This window comes from Sapajus apella, unplaced genomic scaffold, assembly GCF_009761245.1.
Source record: "Sapajus apella isolate SASKATOON/1434 unplaced genomic scaffold, GSC_monkey_1.0 scaffold18, whole genome shotgun sequence".
Classification (NCBI taxonomy): domain Eukaryota; kingdom Metazoa; phylum Chordata; class Mammalia; order Primates; family Cebidae; genus Sapajus; species Sapajus apella.
This window is the reverse complement of record NW_022436958.1, coordinates 24,743,465-24,766,292: the sequence shown is the minus strand read 5'-3', so window position 1 is coordinate 24,766,292 and position 22,828 is coordinate 24,743,465. Positions and strand designations below refer to the sequence as shown.

The window sequence follows — 22,828 nt, the reverse complement described above, 5'->3', positions numbered from 1 at the left end:
CAATGTCCCCAAAACCAGCTTGTGTTTGTAGAAAGCCAGGCACAAATTAAGTGATAAATTAAAAGTTCTAGTACATACATGTAGTATAGTCTAGCGTATCTACTTATTCATATATATGCGAATGCTGGATGTCTTATTCTACATTAGAAATTTCAATGCACTGACTTTTGTTCTCTACAAATAAATAGAATATTAAATATTCCTCATTTTGGTAAAGTTCACATTAGGATTCATACATATAAAGAAATATGGCCTTAATATTTGCCTATTTAAATAGTAGAGCTTTAGAGAATCCAAGTTTTAGATCAGCTCTGCTATTAACTGTATGACTTATTTAGGTCATTTTTAACATGAAGGGCTCTGGGGTTGGTCACTTCCACTCATTCTAAAAGGCTGCTATTTTCTTGTAATTGTTAAAGCTTAAAAATATATAAATATAAAACATATTTCAGTATTGATAATTTTTAAGAGTTGGCGAAGAAGGATGTAGAATTACCTTTCATGGAGCAAAGGACTACCAAGACTCCTTGCTGAAGTTTCTTTTCTAGGAGAAGAAACCTCTTGTCTTCTTACCTTAAAGATACAAAATGATTACTATTACTACTTTAAATTGCTTCCAAATTCAAATGAGATCGAGTAAAGAGAAAACACAAAGGAAAATTTATTTACCTTCCCTACTGAAAAATAACTTGAGGCAGCTTATAGATCTATATGTAATATACAATTGATTTTTTTCTTTAAATAAGAAAAATCAAGGAAAAAGGAAAACGAAGCAGGAAAGTGTGAAGAGATGAAATATTTCTGGTAACTTCGATTACTACTTCCAGTACTGGTAATTCAAGAAATTTCTCAAATTCAACTATGATCAAAATTGCTGCCCTGTTCACCATGCACCTCATATGCCCAGAAACTTAGGAAAGAAAAAAAATAAATCTATATGTTTCTTTTCATATTCAATAAAAATGGCCTATATATTTAAATCAATGTGTTTGTCTTTTGTTATAGATTCTTTGCTGAAGAATGCAGCTGCTTAGAGGAAGAAAGAAAACCAAGCTATAGCTCCTTATAATTCAACAAGCATTTAAAAGGTTTATAAAGACGGTGCAATTATGTATTTAAGCTGCTTCAACACAAGTTCTTGCCTTTCACTCCCACCCTGTGGCTCACACCGGTATTACATTTATTCTTTTTTTTTTTTTTTGAGACGGAGTTTCACTCTTGTTACCCAGGCTGGAGTGCAATGGCCGCGATCTCGGCTCACCGCAACCTCCGCCTCCTGGGTTCAGGCAATTCTCCTGCCTCAGCCTCCTGAGTAGCTGGGATTACAGGCACGCGCCACCATGCCCAGCTAATTTTTTGTATTTTTAGTAGAGACGGGGTTTCACCGTGTTGACCAGGATGGTCTCGATCTCTTGACCTCGTGATCCACCCGCCTCGGCCTCCCAAAGTGCTGGGATTACAGGCTTGAGCCACCGCGCCCGGCCTATTACATTTATTCTGACTTAAAAATCAGCATTAAAGAACATGTTGTAATAACGTATTCTATGATTTGGATATTTAAACATTTTTACATCATACCTAGAAAGTGTTGTATACTTTCTAAAGCTTATAAACTGACAAATCCAGATATCTGAAGAATCCTAATATAGAATCCTAAGTTATAATTCATCCAAAATTGTGTAGTTCTTAAATTTCAAATCTAAATCCGTGGATATCTATCTTTAGTGACATTTAGATTTTATTCATTAAAGTCATTGTAGCTATTGTAAATTTTACTTCATTATGTCTTATCACTTGTCTCTCTTGCTTTTCAAAAGATTTCTTCCAATTTATTCAGTCTTATTTGTTCCCGAAGACAAAAGACTTGATTTTAGTTTGTTTTTCTTAAAATTAGTATCTTCTCCAATTTATTTCCCAGTTTTTTCTAAATAAATACTTTAAAAATATATAGAAAGGATTATTTTTATAGTATCTCAGAATTAGTAAAATAAAATCTTGCCAATCCAAACAATTTGTGATTTTAGACATTATATTGTCAGATTGAAGTAAAATAAAGATGATTTTGTTGCTACATATCATGAGTCTAACAAATATTCAGGTCATACATTCCTCTGGATCAAAACTGCTTTATTGAGCTTTATAAAGCAGTCACATCAGAGATATTTTCACATTCACAGTTTGTTTTTAAAAGTGATAGACAGCCGGGCGTGGTGGCTCACGCCTGTAATCCCAGCACTTTGGGAGGCCAAGGTGGGTGGATCACAAGGTCAGGAGTTCGAGACCAGCCTGGCCAAAATGTTGAAACCCCGTATCTACTAAAAATACAAAAATTAGCTGGACGCGGTGGCACGTGCCTGTAATCCTAGCTACTCAGGAGGCTGAGGCAGGAGAATCGTTTGAACCTAGGAGGCAGAGGTTGCAGTAAGCCGAGATCACGCCATTGCACTCCAACCTGGGTGACAGAGTGAGACTCTGTCTTAAAAAAAAAAAAAAAAGGTGATAGACAAGGTTTTTCTATGGTGTTTTGTGCAATTAGAACACTCAATGGATTTTAGTGTGGACTAGGAAGGCTACATTTTACAGCTAGCCAGCCAGTCAGAACGCTACAAATATGAAAACAAACTTGAAAAGATTTTATCATTGAGTCTGTATCATAAAATCAGAGAAGAGGCATATTAAAAGAATACTTATATTTGACAATTTAATATGTCAAACAAATCATAACAAAATAAGTGATTATATTAAATGGAATGACCTACTTATAGTGGGCCAAGATTGTACCAGTGTACTCTAGCCTGGGTGACAGAGCAAGACTCTGTCTCAAAAAAAAAAAAAGAGTAATGCTTTGTAGTTTTAGCCTAAAATAAGATAGTTACAGAAAGTGGTAAAGATAATGTTCCAAATTCCAAAGTCCTGACTTTGACATAAACTAGGAATGATTGTTTCTGAGATTAAAGAAATATTAAACACTAATGGGATGGGGAGGGCTGAAGGAAAAACAGGAAAAAAAATGACAAACCTTTGTCTCATTTGGGTAAATAATTGATGCTAACTTACTTCTGTCATGTTTAGATTTGATAGCTAGTGTGAGTGAATTTATCAAGAAAAGATTCCTTGGGTGTATTGGCAGGAGGTAAAGGAGGACTCCATAAGGAATTCCTATGAAGTATCTAAACTAAGGTCTTCAACTTCTTTGGGGTTAGAAACACAGCTCTGTTTACTATTATTTTTGTTTTTATTGTTATTGAAAAGAGTATTAGTGGTTGTACTATGCAATACACTGCAACTTCTATCGTTCATGCCAAATAAAGATGTTAATATATTTCAAACGAAAATTCTGAGTTCCCAGTACCTAAGAAAAATTTTCAGAAAGGAACCTCTTAACATGTTATTTTGGGAAAAAAACAAAGGTAAACAGTTTTCTGAAGTTGGGTTTAGTTAGAATGGGGCATTACATGTTAATGCTATTTTCCATTATAGCAGTCTGATACAATTTTCTGAAGACAATCATTACTTTTTTAAAGGATTTAGGATTAATGTAGTAAATGGCAACTTCAACACTTTTCCAGAAACTCAGACTTTCTTTTCAGTGCATTCTTAACTATTAAAGATTAATCAGTTTGTTGAGCATCTCAGGGAATAAGGATAACTTGTATTTTTCTTTCTATTCTCAAATATAACCCAACTGGGCCCTGTACTGCAGGAAGATGAAGTTGTAACTTCAAATAAGAAAGCAAGGGAATTTTGAACATTACATTTTAGGAGATTTTAAGCATTAAATCATTCAAAAAATGAATTTATTTTGAGATACTAAAACTTAAAATACTTAACATCATAAACTGTTCCAAGTACTAGTTTGGAAATGCTGAACTTGTGGAATGAATGCTGAAATAAGAGTTTTACACATCATACTTTTCATATACACTTCCAGTATGTCGCTGGGTAAGTCATTCAACTAAATCCATTAATATAAACACATCTGAAACAGTTGGAAGATGTAAAATGTTTCCTTAAATTTCTTATGTGAATTGGGAGAATTTTGATTTAGTGTAAGTCAATTTAAGTTTCTCATAGATGGGTATTATATCAAAAATACATGTTAAAGGGACAGTTGAATATGCAATGATATTTAAGAAGGAGAAAAAAAAGTGGTTAATATTTAATTAGCCCAAACCAGGCTTTATTCTTGATGCAAAAATAATGCAAAATGTTTTTGTTTCATTTCGTATTCTAGAATATGGTAGATATCAACCTCTCAAAGAAAGAAATGTACATTTTCCTTAACACCTGCTTTTGTTATAGTTAATACTAAAAGTGAAACTATTTTATTCCTTTTATAAAAAATTGAAAGATATAGAAAAGAAATAAAAATTGTAATTCAAAACCATATTTTTTCTTTTTTTTTTTTTTTTTGAGACGGAGTTTCGCTCTTGTTACCCAGGCTGGAGTGCAATGGCGCGATCTCAGCTCACTGCAACCTCCGCCTCCTGGGTTCAGGCAATTCTCCTGCCTCAGCCTCCTGAGTAGCTAGGATTACAGGCATGCGCCACCATGCCCAGCTGAATTTTTGTATTTGTAGTAGAGACGGGGTTTCACCATGTTGACCAGGATGGTCTTGATCTCTTGACCTCGTGATCCACCCGCCTCGGCCTCCCAAAAAGTGCTGGGATTACAGGCTTGAGCCACCGCGCCCGGCCAAAACCATATTTTTTCTTAAAAATTTTAAGCAAAGTCAGTAAAATCGAGTTATGAATTTTTTTTTTTTTTTTTTTTTTGAGACAGAGTCTCACTCTGTCGCCAGGGGCCAGGTTGGAGTGCAGTGGTGCGATTTCCGCTCACTGCAACCTCTGCCTGCTGGGTTCAAGCAATTCTCCTGCCTCAGCCTCCCTAGTAGCTGGGACTACAGGCCTGCACCACCACGCCCAGCTAATTTTTGTATTTTAGTGGAGACGGGGTTTCACTGTGTTGGCCAGGATGGTCTCGATCTCTTGACCTCGTGATCCACCCGCCTCGGCCTCCTGAAGTACTGGGATTACAGGCTTTAGCCACCGCGCCCAGCCTTTTTTTCTTTTTTTGAGATGGAGTCTTGCTCTTGCTGGAGTACAGTGGTGCAATCTTGGCTCACTGCCACCTCCACTTCCTGGGTTCAAGTGATTCTCCTGCCTCAGCCTCCCAAGTAGCTGAGATTGCAGGTGCCCACCACCAAACCCAGCTAATTTTTGTATTTTTAGTAGAGATGGGGTTTTGCTATGTTGGCCAGGCTGGCTTTGAATTTCTCAACTCAGGTGATCTGCCCGCCACAGCATCCGAAAGTGCTGGGATTATAGGTGTGAGCCACTGTGCCCGGCTGAGTTATGGAATTGTTAAATTTAATTCTCACTAAATTCATTAATAAGATGTATATTCTCTCATATGTATGTAAGAAACCTAAACTTTAAAAGGCTGCTATTAAGTAAAGAAGGTAAATATTCAATGATACATATTTCACTTTACTCCAGTGTTCATATCAAAGAATCTCTTTAAACTTTAGTTAGGATCGTTGCATGCAAAGGAATATTTATTTTTAGCTAGCTCAGGCAAATGAGTATAGTCAATGTTTTATTTCGTTTCTGGATGAGGCTAAATAGAATTATGCTTTTAAAACAGAAACGAGAATTCTTACTTGGATCAATGTAAACCAAGAAATAAGCCAAGGCGGGATGGGATGGATTAGTAGAGGGAATATAAACTATAGAATAGGTATACATGTTAGCTTGATAAAATTGACTACAGAAAAAAGAAAAGTAGGAAAAAAATGGAAAATAAAGATTCATTAGTCACTTAGATTTTTGAGATATAAGAATGAAATGTTCAAGGAGAAACTGAGGTTGAATATTTCCGTACTAGTCTACATATACTGAGACAAAAGATGTTATGGTGAAGTCAAGCACTGGATACAGCTGAATTAGGGAGAAGGTGAAAAAAGGGCTGAGACAGAAAAAGATAAATAGGAGAAGAAAAAAATTACAAAAAAATACTTGATAAGAATGAACATAAAAGCATAGTAAAATAAAATTTGAGGACAAAAGGTAAAAAAATTTATAAGAAATTGTATTTAATCTAAAAGAACTTATAGCCATACAAAATCTGATTCTCTCACCCTCATTAACATTCCTGAAATTCTAGCAAAGCAAGAGAAACACAAATCCTAGGAGCCTTGTCTGTTCTGTGTGATACAGTGTGCTAGGCAAACCCACTGCCAGTGCGGGAACAACTCCAGGGCAAAATGGGATCCATCCCAGAGTTCTGAAGGAAGTGGCAAGAAAATAAACAATATAAAAATAAAATTAAACACCCTAATTACTTCCAAGTTCTTTATCGGGTTCTGGTTTAACATAACACATCCCCACAATCTCTACTGATTCAATGCTACAATAAAACATATTGTTTTAGAAAAGGTAAAATCCTTTACCCGTACTGCCACAATTACTGTAATTTCAATTCTATTGAAGTTAATTTGTAGAATGAGATGAATACTTTCCTACTGTCTGTCTTTTAAGTCTTTCACTTTGTATTAGGTACCTTTTACATATATCTTTATGAATTTATTTTCTTAAAGGGAAAAAATATTTAATTGTGGAGATGCTTTTTTATGAAAAATGGAAATTGCATGACTTGAGTGACCAATATAATTAAGATTTCTCATACTCCTTTCACTCTTTCACAAACACTATATTTAAAATGAACTAATCTGTGCTGCGCATGGTGGTATGTTCCTGTAATCACAGCTACTAGAAAGGCTGAGGGGGAGGAGTTTGAGACCAGCCTGGACAACACAGCAAGAACCCGTCTCAAAACAGAAAAACTGATTTGGAAAAATCCTTTAACCACAAATTTGGTGTACTACTACACCATGATGAACAGAAGCTATCTTCTTGAAAATAGCTATTATTTAAGCAATTTACATGTATTACTTATTTAACTTAAATCACAAAATCTGCCTGTTTTGAGATGGAGGTCTTGCAATGTTGAGCAGGCTGGAGTCAAATTTCTGGACTCAAGCAGTCTTCCTGCTGCAGCCTCTGAAGTAGCTGGGACTACAGGTGCAGTGGCACAAAATCTTCTTGCACTACAGGTGCAAGCCACAAAATCTTCTGAATTATGTACTTAATTATGAGTTTAAAATCTGCTTTGAAGAGATCAAATAATTTGTGTATAGTTTGGCAGGTGGAGTAGCTGTGATTGGAACACAAGCCTTTCTGCCCCAGTAGCTTTAACTACTTAGCAATAATGCTTGGCTGCTGAAAAAGCTAAGTGATACAGTTATCCAGCATAGGGATGGGGATAAAGAATAGTTACATTTACATATTGCACCAAGGCAAACTAATTTTAAGATTCTAAAATCTTCCCGTCATACAATAATACATACATTTCTCACTGAGAAGCAGTTACAGGCCACATTTTGATGCTTAAATATTGCCCAGGGTGGGAGGAGAAACCTTTGGTATAGCCTTTTTTTCACTCTGTTCTCAAGGATGTATCATACAAATAGAAATATACATCCAAAAATAAGATAGATTTACTTAAGTTTTGCCAAACCAGTCACTTGTTAACATAGGCAATTTGGCACTATTTTCTTTGATAAAATTTCATAGTATTTCTCAAACTTGGCATAGAAGTTAAGCATTTGACAAAGCATGACAATGGGTGGAGCACCCTACTGTTAATTCTATCCTCTCTCAAAAGCTTAACTCCTGTCCTGCCTCCCCAGCTATCTTTTAATAAAAGACTAGGTATAGTTACAGTAGCTGTTAAAGTCCTTGTGTGACAATATCAGTATCTGAATTATCTTAGGGTTGGTGTCTGTTCTCTTGTAACTGGGTCACATTTTCTAGGTTCTTTATATGTTGGGTGATTTTAGATGATATCCTGACTATACTCAGCCAAAAAAAAAAAAAAAAAAAAGACAAAAAAGTAGACTTTAGGAGCTCAGAATCAATTGTGGAGGAGTAAGCACCTAACAAATCATTCTTCTGCAAATAACAGGTATAAACTTTGGACAGCATACAAAAAAACAAAACAAACAAAAAAACAACAACTACCTGAAAACACTGGAGAATGAACTTTGCCTATATTGGAGGAGAGTAAAAAATGTGTAGGAATCCTGACGGTGCCCATATTGCAGCAGAGGCACAGAAGTGGCTGAAATTTCAGTAAAAAAGCCCACTAACATTCTGGCTGGAAGAACCAGGAAGGAGAATGAGATCATAACCATGGTCACCAGAGAGTGAAGAAAAGGAGCTCTAGAGAATTTGAGAACCTCAAAATTCTGAGTTTAAACTCAGCCCAAGTCGCTGGCAGTCCCCAAGTTAGGCAAAACTAAAAGCTTTGCAGCTAAAGCTCAGAGGACTGAAATGAGATTAGAGCTACCTCTCTCCATAGGAGTGATAGATAGCCTGAGCTAATCAAGTTCATTGCCTGTAAAAACAAAACTACCAATACCCTTCTCCACTCTAGAAAACAGTCCGTTTCTTAAACAAACAAAAACTCCAAACATGTAAGTACTATATGACCCAATAAATGCACTCCCAGGCACTTCAAAAATTATGTTCACACAGAAACATGTATACAAATCTTTAACAGCAGCATTCTGTCTATAGAATAAAGTAAGAAAAAGGTAGGAAGCGCTTTCTCCTCTGAAGCCATGATTATGTCACCTAAAAATGGTTATGGTAAGTAAAATTGCTCATTCAAAACCCTCAGTTTTGATTTCAGTTTACATAATGTTCTCCCAAGTGACCTATAATAATTCTGGCTCTTGTTTAGAAATTATTCTTTTTCCATCAAAATCTTGCAGAAAATTTAACTTTACGTATCTATGCACACATAACCAAGATAAAGGCAAATAAGAACTTGTCTTCTTTTCTGTGAGCATCAAAAAATCTTAGGGCAGGAGGAACCCTAAAGAAACTGAGGTTAGACGTTAACTGAGTTGTAAAATTCAAAAGAAATCTGGGGGCCTCAGCAACTTTTTTTTTTTTTTTTGGCCAAGAAAGAACTTAGTAAAAAATAAGCAAACTACCAAGACCTGGTATCTTCTTCAGGTCAAAGTGGAATGAACGTTTATCAAAAAGAAATAGTAGGAAGAAGAGTTTCAGATTCAGCTTTTTAAATTTTTATTTTTATTTTATTTTTATTTTATTTTATTTTATTTTATTTTATTTTATTTTATTTTATTTTATTTTTGAGACAGAGTTTCACTCGTTACCCAGGCTGGAGTGCAATGGCGCAATCTCGGCTCACCGCAACCTCCGCCTCCTGGGTTCAGGCAATTCTCCTGCCTCAGCCTCCCGAGTAGCTGGGATTACAGGCACGCACCACCATGCCCCGCTAATTTTTTGTATTTTTAGTAGAGATGGGGTTTCACCATGTTGACCAGGATGATCTCGATCTCTTGACCTTGTGATCCACCCGCCTCGGCCTCCCAAAGTGCTGGGATTACAGGCGTGGGCCACCGCGCCCGGCCCAGATTCAGCTTTATCAAAAAGTTATCACTTTGTGCTCAGGGCTCAGGATAAGATAAGAAGCAAGAGCTGAGGACAGGAATGAGAAGTCTCAGGCTGCAGCATAGGTAAAAAAGAAAAGACAGGAGAGAATGTTCAATTAGCAGCAGCAAGAAAGAAAGCAAGGAGATTCACTGTGGCCATTTGGCCATCTAGCAGACATATGATCCAGGTGCAACTTCTAGAGAATACAGACAAGTCAGTGCTCCCTATAGTATTATTAAGATAAGATGTAGAAGAAAATATACTGTCTTTAATGTTAAGTAGTCAAGAGAAATCAGGAGTATAAATAACAATGAGTAAATCCATCAAATATGGAATTACTTAGAGGAAACTAAGCTTAAATGCAAAAATCACACTACTATTGATAAACATAATAGAAGAGAGACAGCAAAAGATACTCATCTTACAATTGTTTCCAAAAGGGACTTATCAGGGAGGGAGGGAAAAAAACACAGGTTAATGACAATGCAGAATGTGTGGAAACTGCTATACCATAGTTTTATTAGGATTCTAAGATATATAGCTTAGAGCATAAATATATAGAAAGGTGACTAACTGGCAAAGAAAAAAATCTTTCAGGGAACAAATCAGCTTTCATAACATAGCAAGACACTGCTTTAACCAAGCAAGAGAGAAGCTCAGAGACTGTACAGGTGCAAATGAAAAATTAGGTGACTCTTCCCCCTTCTCTACCCTCAAAATCTAGCAGTATCTTAGAGGAAACTACAAATCCAGTTAGAGGATGTTAAAATACAACACTAGGAAGAATGTTAGCTGAAGATCCTGTACTTAAACAAAGCTAAGTGGTTTTCCTACTACTGATTTCAGATCCTAAATACAGTCTTGTGCCTTTAAAAAATTACCAGTATGCAGCACTTCACAGTCCTAGTGTTTCATGGAACATACTAGAAAATGCATCAGGAAGATATTTGTTATCAAATTATCTTTTAACAAATTAGAGTCAAAGTTCAGAGTCTGCTCTAGACTTAATATAGATTACAAGCATCATGATTTAAAGTATGAAGCTGTGAAACAACTGATTATCCAATGTATGTGAAAACTCATGAGGAAGCACTAGGACCTTCATGTACAAATAAAGGTTCCTGAGGAGATGCTAGAGTATTCTTAGAACATGACATTTTTTCAGTAGGATGAAAAGTAACTTGCTGAGAAAAAGGCAATACGATTTTTTCTAGCAGGAAATTATAATCTGGTTAAATCAGTGTTTCTCAAAATATGGTCCAGGATCCTTGAGGATCCCAAGAGGCTTTCAAGGGATCCACTGTTGGGAGAGGTAATCTGCCATGGCCCCTGAGCATCCTGGCACATTTTTTGCTGTTCATGTAAAGAATACAAGAATCTTACTATTCATTACCTCGGGCTTTTCTCAGGCTTGTGTTTGCAAAGATCAAACCTGAAAGACTAGGCAATGTCTCCCTCTTGGACAAAGAGCAGGCATGCCTAATGCTTGCTATAACATGGCGGGCTCTCCAAGCTCAATATGCCTCTCCTTCAATGTAACCATTGCATCATCTGTGTCTATATGTGTTACCTCCGAGGCGGGACCAATGAAAATATGATGTTCTTGCTACTTGCTTTACTGTGAATAATAAAGTCCATTTTCCTCTGATTCACTTTTCTGTTTTCCTCCAGTACCCATGAAACAGTAACTAGCTAACTTATTAGCTTGTAAGTAGAATAAAATGAAATCCTAGACCCTGACATAATTGAAATCAACCATTGTCACAATTAATATATTATTAATATTTGGATTTTTTACTGTGTTGGCATTTAGACTGATAATGCAAAAACAATGGTGAGTAAAACTGCTGGTGTCTAAGTATGATGAAGGCCATATCGAAGTGTTGTCACTGTACTCTTCAATGCCACACACTCAGTAAAAACAAAACAAAAACAACAGCCATAAATTAAAAAAAAAAAAAAAAAAGCCAGTTTCATCTAAGAATGTCCTTAACAAGGCAGTAAAAATGATAAATTTTAGTGAAACTTGACCTCATCATTTTGTGTGACAAAAAGGGAAGTATACACAAAAGGACTTCTGCTGCATACTAAAGTACAATCACTGTCTTGGGGAAAAGTACTTGTGCAACTATTTGAGTTGAAAGGAAACTAGTCACTTTTCTAATGGAATGCCATTTTGGCTTGAAAGAATGACTGACACGCAAGCTATGGTTATTCAGACATTTTCTCAAAAACAAATGAAGTTAGCCTGTCATGTTAAGGAAAGCAACTGACAAGATTTGTTGCCAATGATAAAATTTGAGCTTTCAAGTGAAAATTAAAATTTTGAAAACCTGTACCTGTCACAGTAAGCTTGACAGATGCCCAATACTTAAAAGATTTTTCTGATGAGATCAGTGATGATGTTAAATGTGATTTGAAAATATTATATAATAGGTCAACATTTGGAAGATCTATACAACTTAGTGATCCAATGTTTTCCCAATGATTGATTTATGATGTTACAGAATCATACATAAGTAAAAGACACATTCAAAGTACAAGATACACCAACAGCTTTTACTGTAGCAAAAAGTTCATTGATATGATTTCAGATTCCATACTGCAGCTAATATTTAAGACACTACCAAGTTTTGGTGAATCATCAAAGAATATCCACAATTGCTAAAAAGGATATTAAAATACTCTTCCCCTTTTCAACTACATTATCTATTTGAGGCTGAATTTTCATCACATAATTCAACCAAAAAAAAATTACAGCAGATTGAATGTAGAAGCATTTCATAACACTAAAAAAAAACCCAACTACCTTCAAAACATTTTGAGAATTTTTTTTTCAGACAGAATCTCACTCTTGCTAAGGCTGGAGGCAGTGGTGTAATCTTGGCTCATGCAACCTCCACCTCTGGGGTTCAAGAGATTCTCTTGCCTCAGCCTCCAGGCTGGGATTACGGGCGCCCACCATCATGCCTGGCTAATTTTTGTATTTTTAGTAGAGACAGGGTTTCATCACGTTGGCCAGGCTGTCTGGAACTCCTAACCTCAAGTGATTCACCCACCTCAGCCTCCCAAAGTGTTGGGATAACAGGCGTGAGTGTCACCATACCCAGTCAGATTTTGAGAACTCTTAGGATGACATGTTATTAGGTTATAATATAATAAAAAAAGATTGTTTGTGGGTGCTATAGTTTGGATATTTGCCCCCTCCAAATCTCATGTTGAAATTTGATCACCAATGTTGGAGGTGGGGCCTAATGGGAGGTGTCTGGGTCATGGGGGCAGATCCCTCATTAACAGATAAATCCTGGGGGCTGTGGCTAAGTGAGTTCTTACTCTTTTAGCTCCTGAGAGAACTGGTTGTTAAAAAGAGTTTGGCACCTCCTGTCTCTCTCTTGCTTCCTCTCTCACCATGGGATCTCTGCAATGCTGGCTACCCTTTGCCTTCTGCCATGAGTAAAAAAAGCCTATGGCCCTTGACAGATGCAGATGCTCAATCTTGAACTTTTCCAGACATCAGAATCATGAGCTAAGTAAACCTTTTTTCTTTATAAATCACCCAGCCTCAGGTATTCCTTTACAGCAACACAAACAAACAAAAATGGAGGTGGGCAGGGGGCTATTCCTTACCTATTGAGTGACAGAACAGCCTAACATGTCTTGGCCAAGAGAAATCAGGGCTGGATAGACTCTATCAACTCTATTTTGTGTGCTTTGAAGAGTTTTACATAAAGGGAAGTGTGAGAAAAGGGATAAGGGGGGAAATAAAGAGAAAAGCCATACAAGAGATATTCAAATTTGCTTCTAAGTTAGGAAAGAGAATTTAGAAGGTTAGATATTATTTCTCATTTTCTTTTCTTCTTCAAAATTTTCCCTGTACTTTACCAAAAGCAAAAACTGTAAAATGATGTACTGAATTAAAAAACACAGGCCCAGAGCAGGAAAGGGTTAGGATAAATTGATAATTTAGACTTGGAAACAAAGTGTCTGCAATAGAAAATTTCAATGTAATTATTAAAATGTTTTGGATATCAATATTTTTTTTTTCTTAAGAGTTTGTGTATTGGCTGGGCACAGTGGCTCACGCCCTTAATCCTAGCACTTTGGGAGGCTGAGGCGGGTGGATCATTTGAGGTCAGGAGTTCGAGACTACCTAGCCAACACAGTCAAATCCTATCAGTAATAAAAATACAAAAATTAGCCGGGTGTGGTGATACGCGCCTGTAATCCCAGCTATTTGCTGGGAGGTTGAGGCAGGAGAATTGCTTGAGCCTGGGAGGCAGAGGCTGCGGTGAGCCAAGATCACACCACTGCACTCTAGACTGGGTGACAGAGTGAGACACTGTCTGAAAAAAAAAAAAAAAAAAGAGTTTGTGTATTATGACACTTTGGAAAAAACTGAACTTTAATGAATAAACTGGTTATCGTTTTCCTTTCTTATTAGTATTCTACCAGAAAGTCTACAAAAAAGGCTGGTCACTAAAGAGGAGTAATATAGAAGCATTATTATAAAAATAGGGTATATATAATGCAGTTTCTAGAAAGAAAACTAGGAAAAGCTGTACATTTGCTCTGGACTGCAAAGTAAGGATCACCTGAGGTGCTACACATAAACACATGTTTTTCTCCAGGTCTCTAAGCCCCAGCCTAGTTTGGCCTGTGCCATTGCACAGTGTGCATAATCATCATTTCTGTATGATAAAAGATGGAAAGAAAAGACTAAGCATTAAAGGAATTCAGGGGCAAATTTTTAAAAAGTAGAGTAACAAATATATGCAGTCAAATTTATTTCAAGTTCCTCTCTCAGAAGAAGTGCTAGTGTTTAGGTGATGTACATCAGATCTGACTTTTCCATAGAAATCACTTAGTAGTTAAATATGTTGACTAAAAGCCTAATTTTTAGCTTTTGATCAAATGATGAAAACATATTTATCATTTACCTATAAATCATTTTAAAGCTTTTATAATGTGTATAAAACCAGGTACCTGGACAATATATAGCAACTTAATAAACAAATGTAGTTTAAGAGACTTGCAATAAAAAGCGGAGTTTTGAGAGAAGCTATGGGGGTCCAAAACTCAGACGAAGATCCCTAAGTGGGCATTGCACCTGAAGTCCAGAGTATGTAAGATATGAACAGTGTAAGGAAGGGGATACCATCTACGATCCAGACCTGCAAGATTAGGATTTTATTAGCTATAGAAGGTCAGAAAGCAAAACAGAGTTCAAGTTCATGTATGCCTGCCAAAACTGCTATGCAAAAGAACAGGCCATGCATAAATGCTGCTCACTGAAGGACTGTCCATAGAATAAAGTAAGAAAAAGGTAGGAAGCACTTTCTTCTCTGAAGCCATGATTATGCCACCTAAAAATGGTTATGGTAAATAAAATTGCTCATTCAAAACCCTCAGTTTTGATTTCAGTTTATATAATGTTCTCCCAAAGTGACCTAGAATGATTTTGGCTCTTGTCTAGAAATTATCCCTTTTCCATCCAAATCTTGTAGAAAATTTAACTTTACGTATCTATGCACACATAATCAAGATAAAGGCAAATAAGAACTTGTCTTCTTTTCTGTACTCAAACCTAAATTTTGGACCCTTGATCAAGCCTACCTTCAGCTTATTGAGAATTTTAATTTTTATCTTAAGGTCTTATATGTTTTATCTGTGCCATAAAATTATAGTTAGAATTTCTTTTTTTTTTCTTTAGACAGAGTTTCACTCCTGTCACCTAGGGTGGAGTGCAGTGGTGTGATCTCGGCTCACTGCAACCTCTGCCTCCCAAGTTCAAGCGATTCTCCTTCTTCAGTCTCCCAAGTGGCTGGGATTACAGGTGCCCGCCACACATCCAGCTAATTTTGGTATTTTTAGTTTCATTTTGTTATATTATTAGGACTTTACATTACAGGTATTGATAGACTTACCACCTATGCAACTTACAACCATTCGACTTTACGACCGCAATCGCTGGCCACGAGTGCTCCGCGTCTGGCAGCGCAAACGTTGCCCAGCTGGGCCTACGACAGCGTGGACCAGCTTCCGGCAGCACTACCAACTCCACATGCACCATTTCAACTGTACATATAGCCTACTCAACTTATGACCAAATCGTGTTACGACCGGTCCGCGGTCCCGACCGTGGTTGTAAGTCAAGCACTAGCTGGTATTGTATAATGCTTGTTAATTGCTGTAGGTCTCCAAATCATCATTTCCCCAACCAGACTACAGCTCCTTAAAAGGGATAGATACTGTCTGTTACTATAATACTATCACTACTCTTTTGTTTTTTGTATTTCTGTTAATGATCAGCAAGGCTTGGCAAATAGGAGTTCAATAACTACTTCTTGTGTAAGTGATTGACAAATAACTTTTTAGACAACAGCTTTGTTCAGACATATCAGAGCGTCTATATTTACTTGGAATTGTCAGGTACAGCACATCTTACTGCTTGCAATTGCCAGCTCCACAGCTACATCACTGTTTATACTATTCTAAACCTAAAAAATCTTTCCTGCTCCTCAAAGCTACCATATCTGCTGATCTAATCACAACGATAGCTATATTTGAAATCTGCAAACTGTTTAACTGACATCTTTCATTAACAACTGCACTTGTCACATTAACTCAGATGAAAAATAAAGACGTATAAAGAATAAATTAGAAATATATAGACATGAGAACACATAAACACTAACTAGATAATGTTCACTTCATGTTTTGGATCCTAGAATCTGAAATAACTTTTCAAAATTCAATAATGTTAATTTTTATTATTAAATCAAGACTTTAAGCTGGAACACAGGGACAACATCTCTTTGTTCTCCAGGGGTTGGCAGTGTTAAGTGTACAGCCTGAATTCAGAATTATTGGATAAGTGAAGAAAAATAATTTACCAATATCATCAAATTGTTTTTCTGTTCTGTATTATTGCTTTCTACATATTTTCTTGCAACAAACCACTCAAGAATTTTATGTAATTCTCCACAGGAAGAAAAAGTGGCACAGAAAGATGAGGGCAAACAATTTCTGTCAAAACCTAGACACTTAAGATAGTATTTAGTTTGGCAACCAAACCATCTCCCAGAAGCAAATTACAAAAATCTCATTTCTGAGATTATAAAAGTGACACAGTACATAACAATCCTGGTTTTTAAAAAAGTGAATTAAACTGACAATTTATAGTTTGTATTTTTATAGAATGCCTTTATATTTGTTACACAAACACAAAACTTGTTATTTAAATAGTAACTGCTGACATGGACATAAGTTACTATGACAATGGTGTTCTGTAAACAAGAGATGAATAGTCTTTGTCAAGAATAATTGTGTGCATTTTTGTAATCTGATTTCCTATCTGCATTTTCGATTTTTAACATTGGTTATAAAAAAGAATTAGTAATATGTAACAATTTCTTGGTTCTCCAAGTATTGCTATTATTCTCTGGAAAGTATATTCATATTAGAATTTTTGAAAGTGTACTTCAGATGACAGACTATGATATTTTTTCCCTCTAAGATTAATAATCACACGATTCAGAAAGTTAAATCACTATTAAGTGAATATTAAGTTCTCTTACCTTTCGTCAATATTTGTCATAAGGTAAATTAAATATCAGCCTCCTTATCTCTTGATCTTTCATATCCTCTTCTGTACACCAAAATCTATAATACCGGTATTGCTTTTAAAATATATCTATCAAACTTTGATACTCTTCCCTTCAAGGGGTGCAGCTTAATTTCTTCCCCCACTCCTTAGTGACTTGCTTCTAATAATGAACAAAATTAAGTGGAAGTGAAGGAATGTGACTTTGAGACTACATCACAGGGGCACCTTTCTCTCTCTCAGATTCCTTACTTTGAGTGAAGTTAGCTGTCAGATTGTAGAGAGGCTCATGTGGAAAGGCTTCCTACCAACAGTCATGTGAGTGAGCCATCTTGGAAGTAGATCCTCCAACCAGTTAAGCCTTTGATGATTGCAGTCCTTGCCCACACCCTGACTTCAACATGAGAGACCCTGAGTCAGGACCACCTAGCTAAGTCACTCCAGAACTCCTGATCCACAGAAACGCAGATAAAATTTCTTGTTTTAAGCCCTAAGTTTTAGGGTAGGTATGGAATAATATGATAGATAATGCAAAAGACTGCAAACTACCGTGGTGTACAAAAGACAAAACTAAGGTTTTCCATTAAACAGAGTATTTGTTTCCCTACTGTCTCAAGTAGAGTACTACAGGTCATCTAATGAAAGAGGCTTTTTCTTTACCTTTTTCTGTCCCTTTAGAAGTAAAAGGATTTTTGCATGCTTTTTGTGTAGGAATAACATGAATAGAGTCTGAACTATAAATTTCATGTTTCTTAAGTAAAATTTTCTAAAAGGCTCTCTTTTCCCTTCAAATATCCCTCTTTCCTCTACTTTATGTCTCATTTTCTAAGGCAGCCAGAGTGGCCATTTGCCAAAATGTCCACAAGTCTTTCCCTTCTCAAATATCCTGACAAAACAAAATCCTAAACAAAACAAATAGTCTAAAGAAAACACATTCTCAAACCACCCACCAAACAGAAGGAGGAAAGGACTGTGGGTGGCTTGTAGTGGCTTCCTTCTGTTACTGGTTCAAAGCATTTCTATTAACTTAGTAATTCATTATAGAAGTTAGGCCAATTGACTAGGAATGTGATTTCTAGAAATAGATTAGTTTTGCTGAAGACCAATAATATTAAAGCATAAAAACAGAATAAAAAAAGAATCATACCATCACCTTAACCATTTCTCTATAAAGCTTTCTAGTTCTCATTCACGTGGGTGCATACTTTTATAAAATTGCAACCAACTGAGCCGGGCTCGATGGCTCATACCTGTAATCCCAGAACTTTGGGAGGCTGAGACTGGTGGATCGCCTGAGGTCAGGAGTTTAAGACCAGCTTGGCCAACACTGTAAAATCCCATCTCTACTAAAAATACAAAAAATTAGCTGGATATGGTGGTGGGCACCTGTAATCCCAGCTACTAGGAAGGCTGAGGCAGGGGAACTGCTTGAACCTGGGAGGCGCAGGTTGCGGTGAGCCAAGATGCACTCCAGCCTGGACAACAAGAGCGAAATTAAAAAAAAAAAAAAAAAAAAAATTGCAACCAACCAACATGGATTTTTTTCACTGTGGAAGAAGCTTGAATATAATCATATATTCAGAGTTATTTAGGTTTCACCTGTATTAGCTAAAGGTGAATTATAACTTAAGTGTAGATCAACACATAGGCCAATGGAACATATTTTAATTTCCATTGCTTGAATGGCCAGTATTTTTTCTAAATAGGCCTAATTTTTTACACTAAGGATACAGCCAACTCTCCAATATTCAATAAATCTAATTTATCCATTCTTTTAGAATATATTTTTACTTTTCTTTAATCCCTTATATGTTTAGTGCTCATTAGCACTTTGGCTAGAGATATATAAAAGGAAAAGAGAAAGCTGAAATACAAGACAGTTAATTTTTCTTAAACGGTTACAGTCAAAGAAAATTGAGTTGATGGGCTATTCAAAGTATAAAGATGTGGCTATAATATAAACCTTTCCCCTATTAGTAAAGATAATTAAGGGAACTCACTGAAGTTAGATTTATTCCTTTCTCAGAGCTTTACTCCTTACTCGGAGATTTTTCTCTTACTGTCTGCCCACAAATATAGTTACAGTTGAAACAATATTATTAATTCTTGTCACACACGCTATCTCTGAAATGATTTCTGTTACTTAAACTTAATTTCATTCCAGGTATCCAGATATATAGTTCACAGACAAAATACTTATCTTACGGAATTTAAACAAACATAATTTTTAAAAGATTTCTCAGGCCAGGCGTGGTGGCTCACGCCTGTAATCCCAGCACTTTGGGAGGCCGAGGCGAGTGGATCACGAGGTCAAGGGATAGAGACCAACCTGGTCAACATGGTGAAACCCCGTCTCTACTAAAAATACAAAAAATTAGCTGGGCATGGTGGCGTGTGCCTGTAATCCCAGCTACTCAGGAGGCTGAGGCAGGAGAATTGCCTAAACCCAGGAGGCAGAGGTTGCAGTGTGCCGAGATCACATCATTGCACTCCAGCCTGGGTAACAATAGCGAAACTCCGTCTCAAAAAAAAAAAAAAAGATATCTGTTGAAGGTCTAGTTTGGATACTTACTGACAATAAACTTTTGTAAATGATAAATTATCCAAAATTAAAATAAACAAAACTACTAATATATCTTAGAGCTTTTCACATCATCCCTTTTGTTCTAACCAAGATTTTATTTTAAAAACTACCTTCTACATACTTAAAACTGGAGATATTCTATTACTTTCAAATAAATGTTATAAATGTAATAGGAATTTGGATTATTAAATTTATGGTAAATAATGGCATTTGGAAGACACTGAAACAGGATTTTACATATTGTTTACATAAGCACTAAATTTATGTCAGCATTTATAGTAATTCAACAATTTTATAATGTACTACAATAGGCCTAGTAACAAAATTGTATTTCAAAAAATCAGAATCATTGTTTCTCAATTTCCTCTTTTGCAAAATAATCCTAATTTATTTCAATGCCATGGTTTCTTGTATTTATCAGCATTTTTAGATAAATGAAAATTTGAATGGGGGTGAAGAAAACTGAATGACTCAAAGAATGGTTTCAAATAAAAATATATGTAGTAAGGGGTACAAGGAGAACTTCTTAGTCTAAAATTTTTATTTATAGAAAAAGCTCTCAAAATTGGAATTCTCAAATTTGATGTTAAATAATAAGATAGTCTTAGTTATACAGTCAGTAACTAAATAACCCGGACAAAGCTAAAATTTCCTACTTTATTAGAAGGAAAGAAATAACTATAGCACTCTTGACTTAATTGGTCTTCTTGATATTAAGAAACCTTATTTGCTAGCTATTTTATTCAAAATAGGTATCATCTCACTAAAAACCAACTCATCTCATTAAAAGTGTCCTTTTCAAACTTACAAAATTTCAGTGACTTGTGAAAACACGGAGAACAAGATAAGATATATATATATATTATATATATATACTACCAAGTTTATAAGGGTTAACATTTTGCATACCTGCTTAACTCTCTTCTATTAAAAAAAAAAAAAGTTACAGATATAACTAAAGTCCCCATTAGTACTTTCTCAGATATCCCAGTCTCTTTTCTTGCCAGTTCTAGAGGTGATCGTTTTTCTAAAGAAGATGTGTGACCTTCCTGTCCAGGTTTTTATACCTTTATTACATATTTGTGTTTTCACAAACATTAATGTTATGTTTTAAAAACTACACAAAGTATTCTAATTAGCCAGGCTGCGCCTGTAGAATTACTTGAACCTGGGAGGTGCAGGTTGCAGTGAGCCAAGATCACGCCACTGCACTCCAGCCTGGGCGACAGAATGAGACTTTGTTTCCAAAAAAACAAAAACAAAACAAAACAACAACGATGAGCTACATAAAGTATTCCCATTTTATCATTTTGTAATTTCCATCTTTACTTCACATTGCTATTGAAATTTGGCAAATTTATATTTAGTATATTTTAATTTTTCTAAAGAGTTTCTAAAGATGGACTATTCTGTTATTGGTGGATAGTTAGGTTGTTTCTAACCCATGTAGCATGAATGTCCTTGTATACATCTCTTTGCAAATATGTAGTATTTCTTTCTATATTACTTCAAGAGAGTTTTGCTTAAGCTAGTTGAATAGGTTTTTCTTTTTCTAAACTAAGCACAGACAATTGAAGAAAAAACTAGAAAGCAATTTTCTAATTGGTGTCTTACTATTTACCCAATTTTAATCTTCCATTTCATTGTATATTTACACACACACACACACACACACACACACACACACACACACACACACGTACAGGGTCTCACTCTGTTGCCCAACCTGGAATACAGTGTCATGATCAAGGCTCACTGCAGCAGCCTTGACCTCCTAGGGCCAAGCAATCCTCCCACCTTAGCCTCCTGAGCAGCTGGGACTATAGGCATGTGCCATCCTGCCTAGCTAATTTTTTTATTTCTTGTAGAGATAGGGGTCCCCTGTGTTTCCCAGGCTGGCCTCAAACTTTTGAGCTCAAGTGATCCTCCCTCCTTGGCTTCCCAAAATGTTTGAATTACAGGAGTGAGTCACTGTGCCCAATCCTATTTCTTTGTTAAATATTTTCTTTGTTGAAATGCTTGTGATATAGAAAAAAGGTCAATAGAAAATACAAAACCTCAGCCTTTATTTTTACTTGGAAATAGTTCTATTTAGAAACATTTAAGTCACACATTTGTATACATGGAACTTCTATTCAGAATTCCAATGGTAGAGCACTTCAGAAAAATAAATGAGGAAGCTATGTTACGCATCAGCATTTGGATGCTGCTTTCTGCAGAAGCAATGTCTACCTTTGGTAGTTTTTCTCTTGCTATTCCCGAAATCACTTTATCATGTGGCTGATCAAGAGTCAAATTATTCTTCCTTGTTTCACTGTCTTCAAGCAGAGGAACACAGCCATAACTCTTATCTGCAAGACAAAAACCTCCTGAACATTAGTAGAAAACCCTTATTTTTGGTACTACCTGAAAAAGCAAAAAATAATACAAACTTGAAACCGTAAAGATAATAGATTTTTTTTTTTTTTTTTTTGAGACAGAGTCTCACTCTGTCGCCAGACTGGAGTGCAGTGGCACGATCTCAGCTCAATGCAACCTCCGCCTCCCAGGTTCAAGCAATTCTCCTAACTCAGCTTTCCGAGTAGCTAGGACTACAGGCACGTGTCACCACCCCCAGCTCATTTTTGTATTTTATTAAAGACAAGGTTTCATCATGTTGGCGAGGATGGTCTCGATCTCTTGACCTTATGACCTGCCCACCTCAGCCTCCCAAAGTACTGGGATTACAGATGTGAGCCACTGCACACAGCAATGGAATAGATTTTAAGGTAGAAATTTTAGAATACTTTGACAAGTTGTCCATTTATATTTTTTCCTTCCCACTAAACACACAAAACCCCTACTCTCCGAAAGCTAATAGTATGTAAAATATACAGAATTTAGAAAACTAGAAATATGCTCTTTGCATCTGTCAGCAACAATTCAACTTTTTATGTCATATTTTCAGGTATGTATTTCTTATTTAAGATAATTATTTGTATTATGACTCCATGCTTATTATAGGAAAATTAGAAAATGCAGACATGCCAAGAAGAAGAAAAAGTAAATGCTACCCAAATTTTTATCAGCTGTGAATTATTGCTGTTAACATTTTGATTTATATATTCTATCAGA

At 36.0% G+C, this 22,828-nt stretch overlaps 1 protein-coding gene and 1 long non-coding RNA gene across 9 annotated transcripts in view; one reads left to right on the top strand and one right to left on the bottom strand.

The window, feature by feature from the left end:
• TANK (TRAF family member associated NFKB activator) overlaps positions 1-22,828 on the bottom strand; it is a 96,153-nt gene that overhangs the window by 11,784 nt on the left and 61,541 nt on the right. For 4 of the 8 annotated variants that reach the window (XR_004271340.1, XM_032286522.1, XM_032286524.1 and 1 more), the window contains exons 4-5: positions 21,947-22,080; positions 497-573 (exon numbers count right to left, since the gene is read on the bottom strand). Coding sequence is in view for 7 of the 8 variants with exons in the window: in XM_032286522.1 (XP_032142413.1) it covers positions 497-573; positions 21,947-22,080 (211 nt within the window). In the remaining variant the exon portion in view is untranslated. The remainder of the gene's footprint in view (positions 1-496; positions 574-21,946; positions 22,081-22,828) is intronic. The other 4 variants (XM_032286528.1, XM_032286526.1, XM_032286527.1 and 1 more) reach the window with 1 other exon arrangement.
• On the top strand, positions 1,524-2,835 carry LOC116557062. The gene is made up of 2 exons (XR_004271341.1): positions 1,524-2,190; positions 2,497-2,835. It is a non-coding gene; the product is annotated as an uncharacterized LOC116557062 (long non-coding RNA).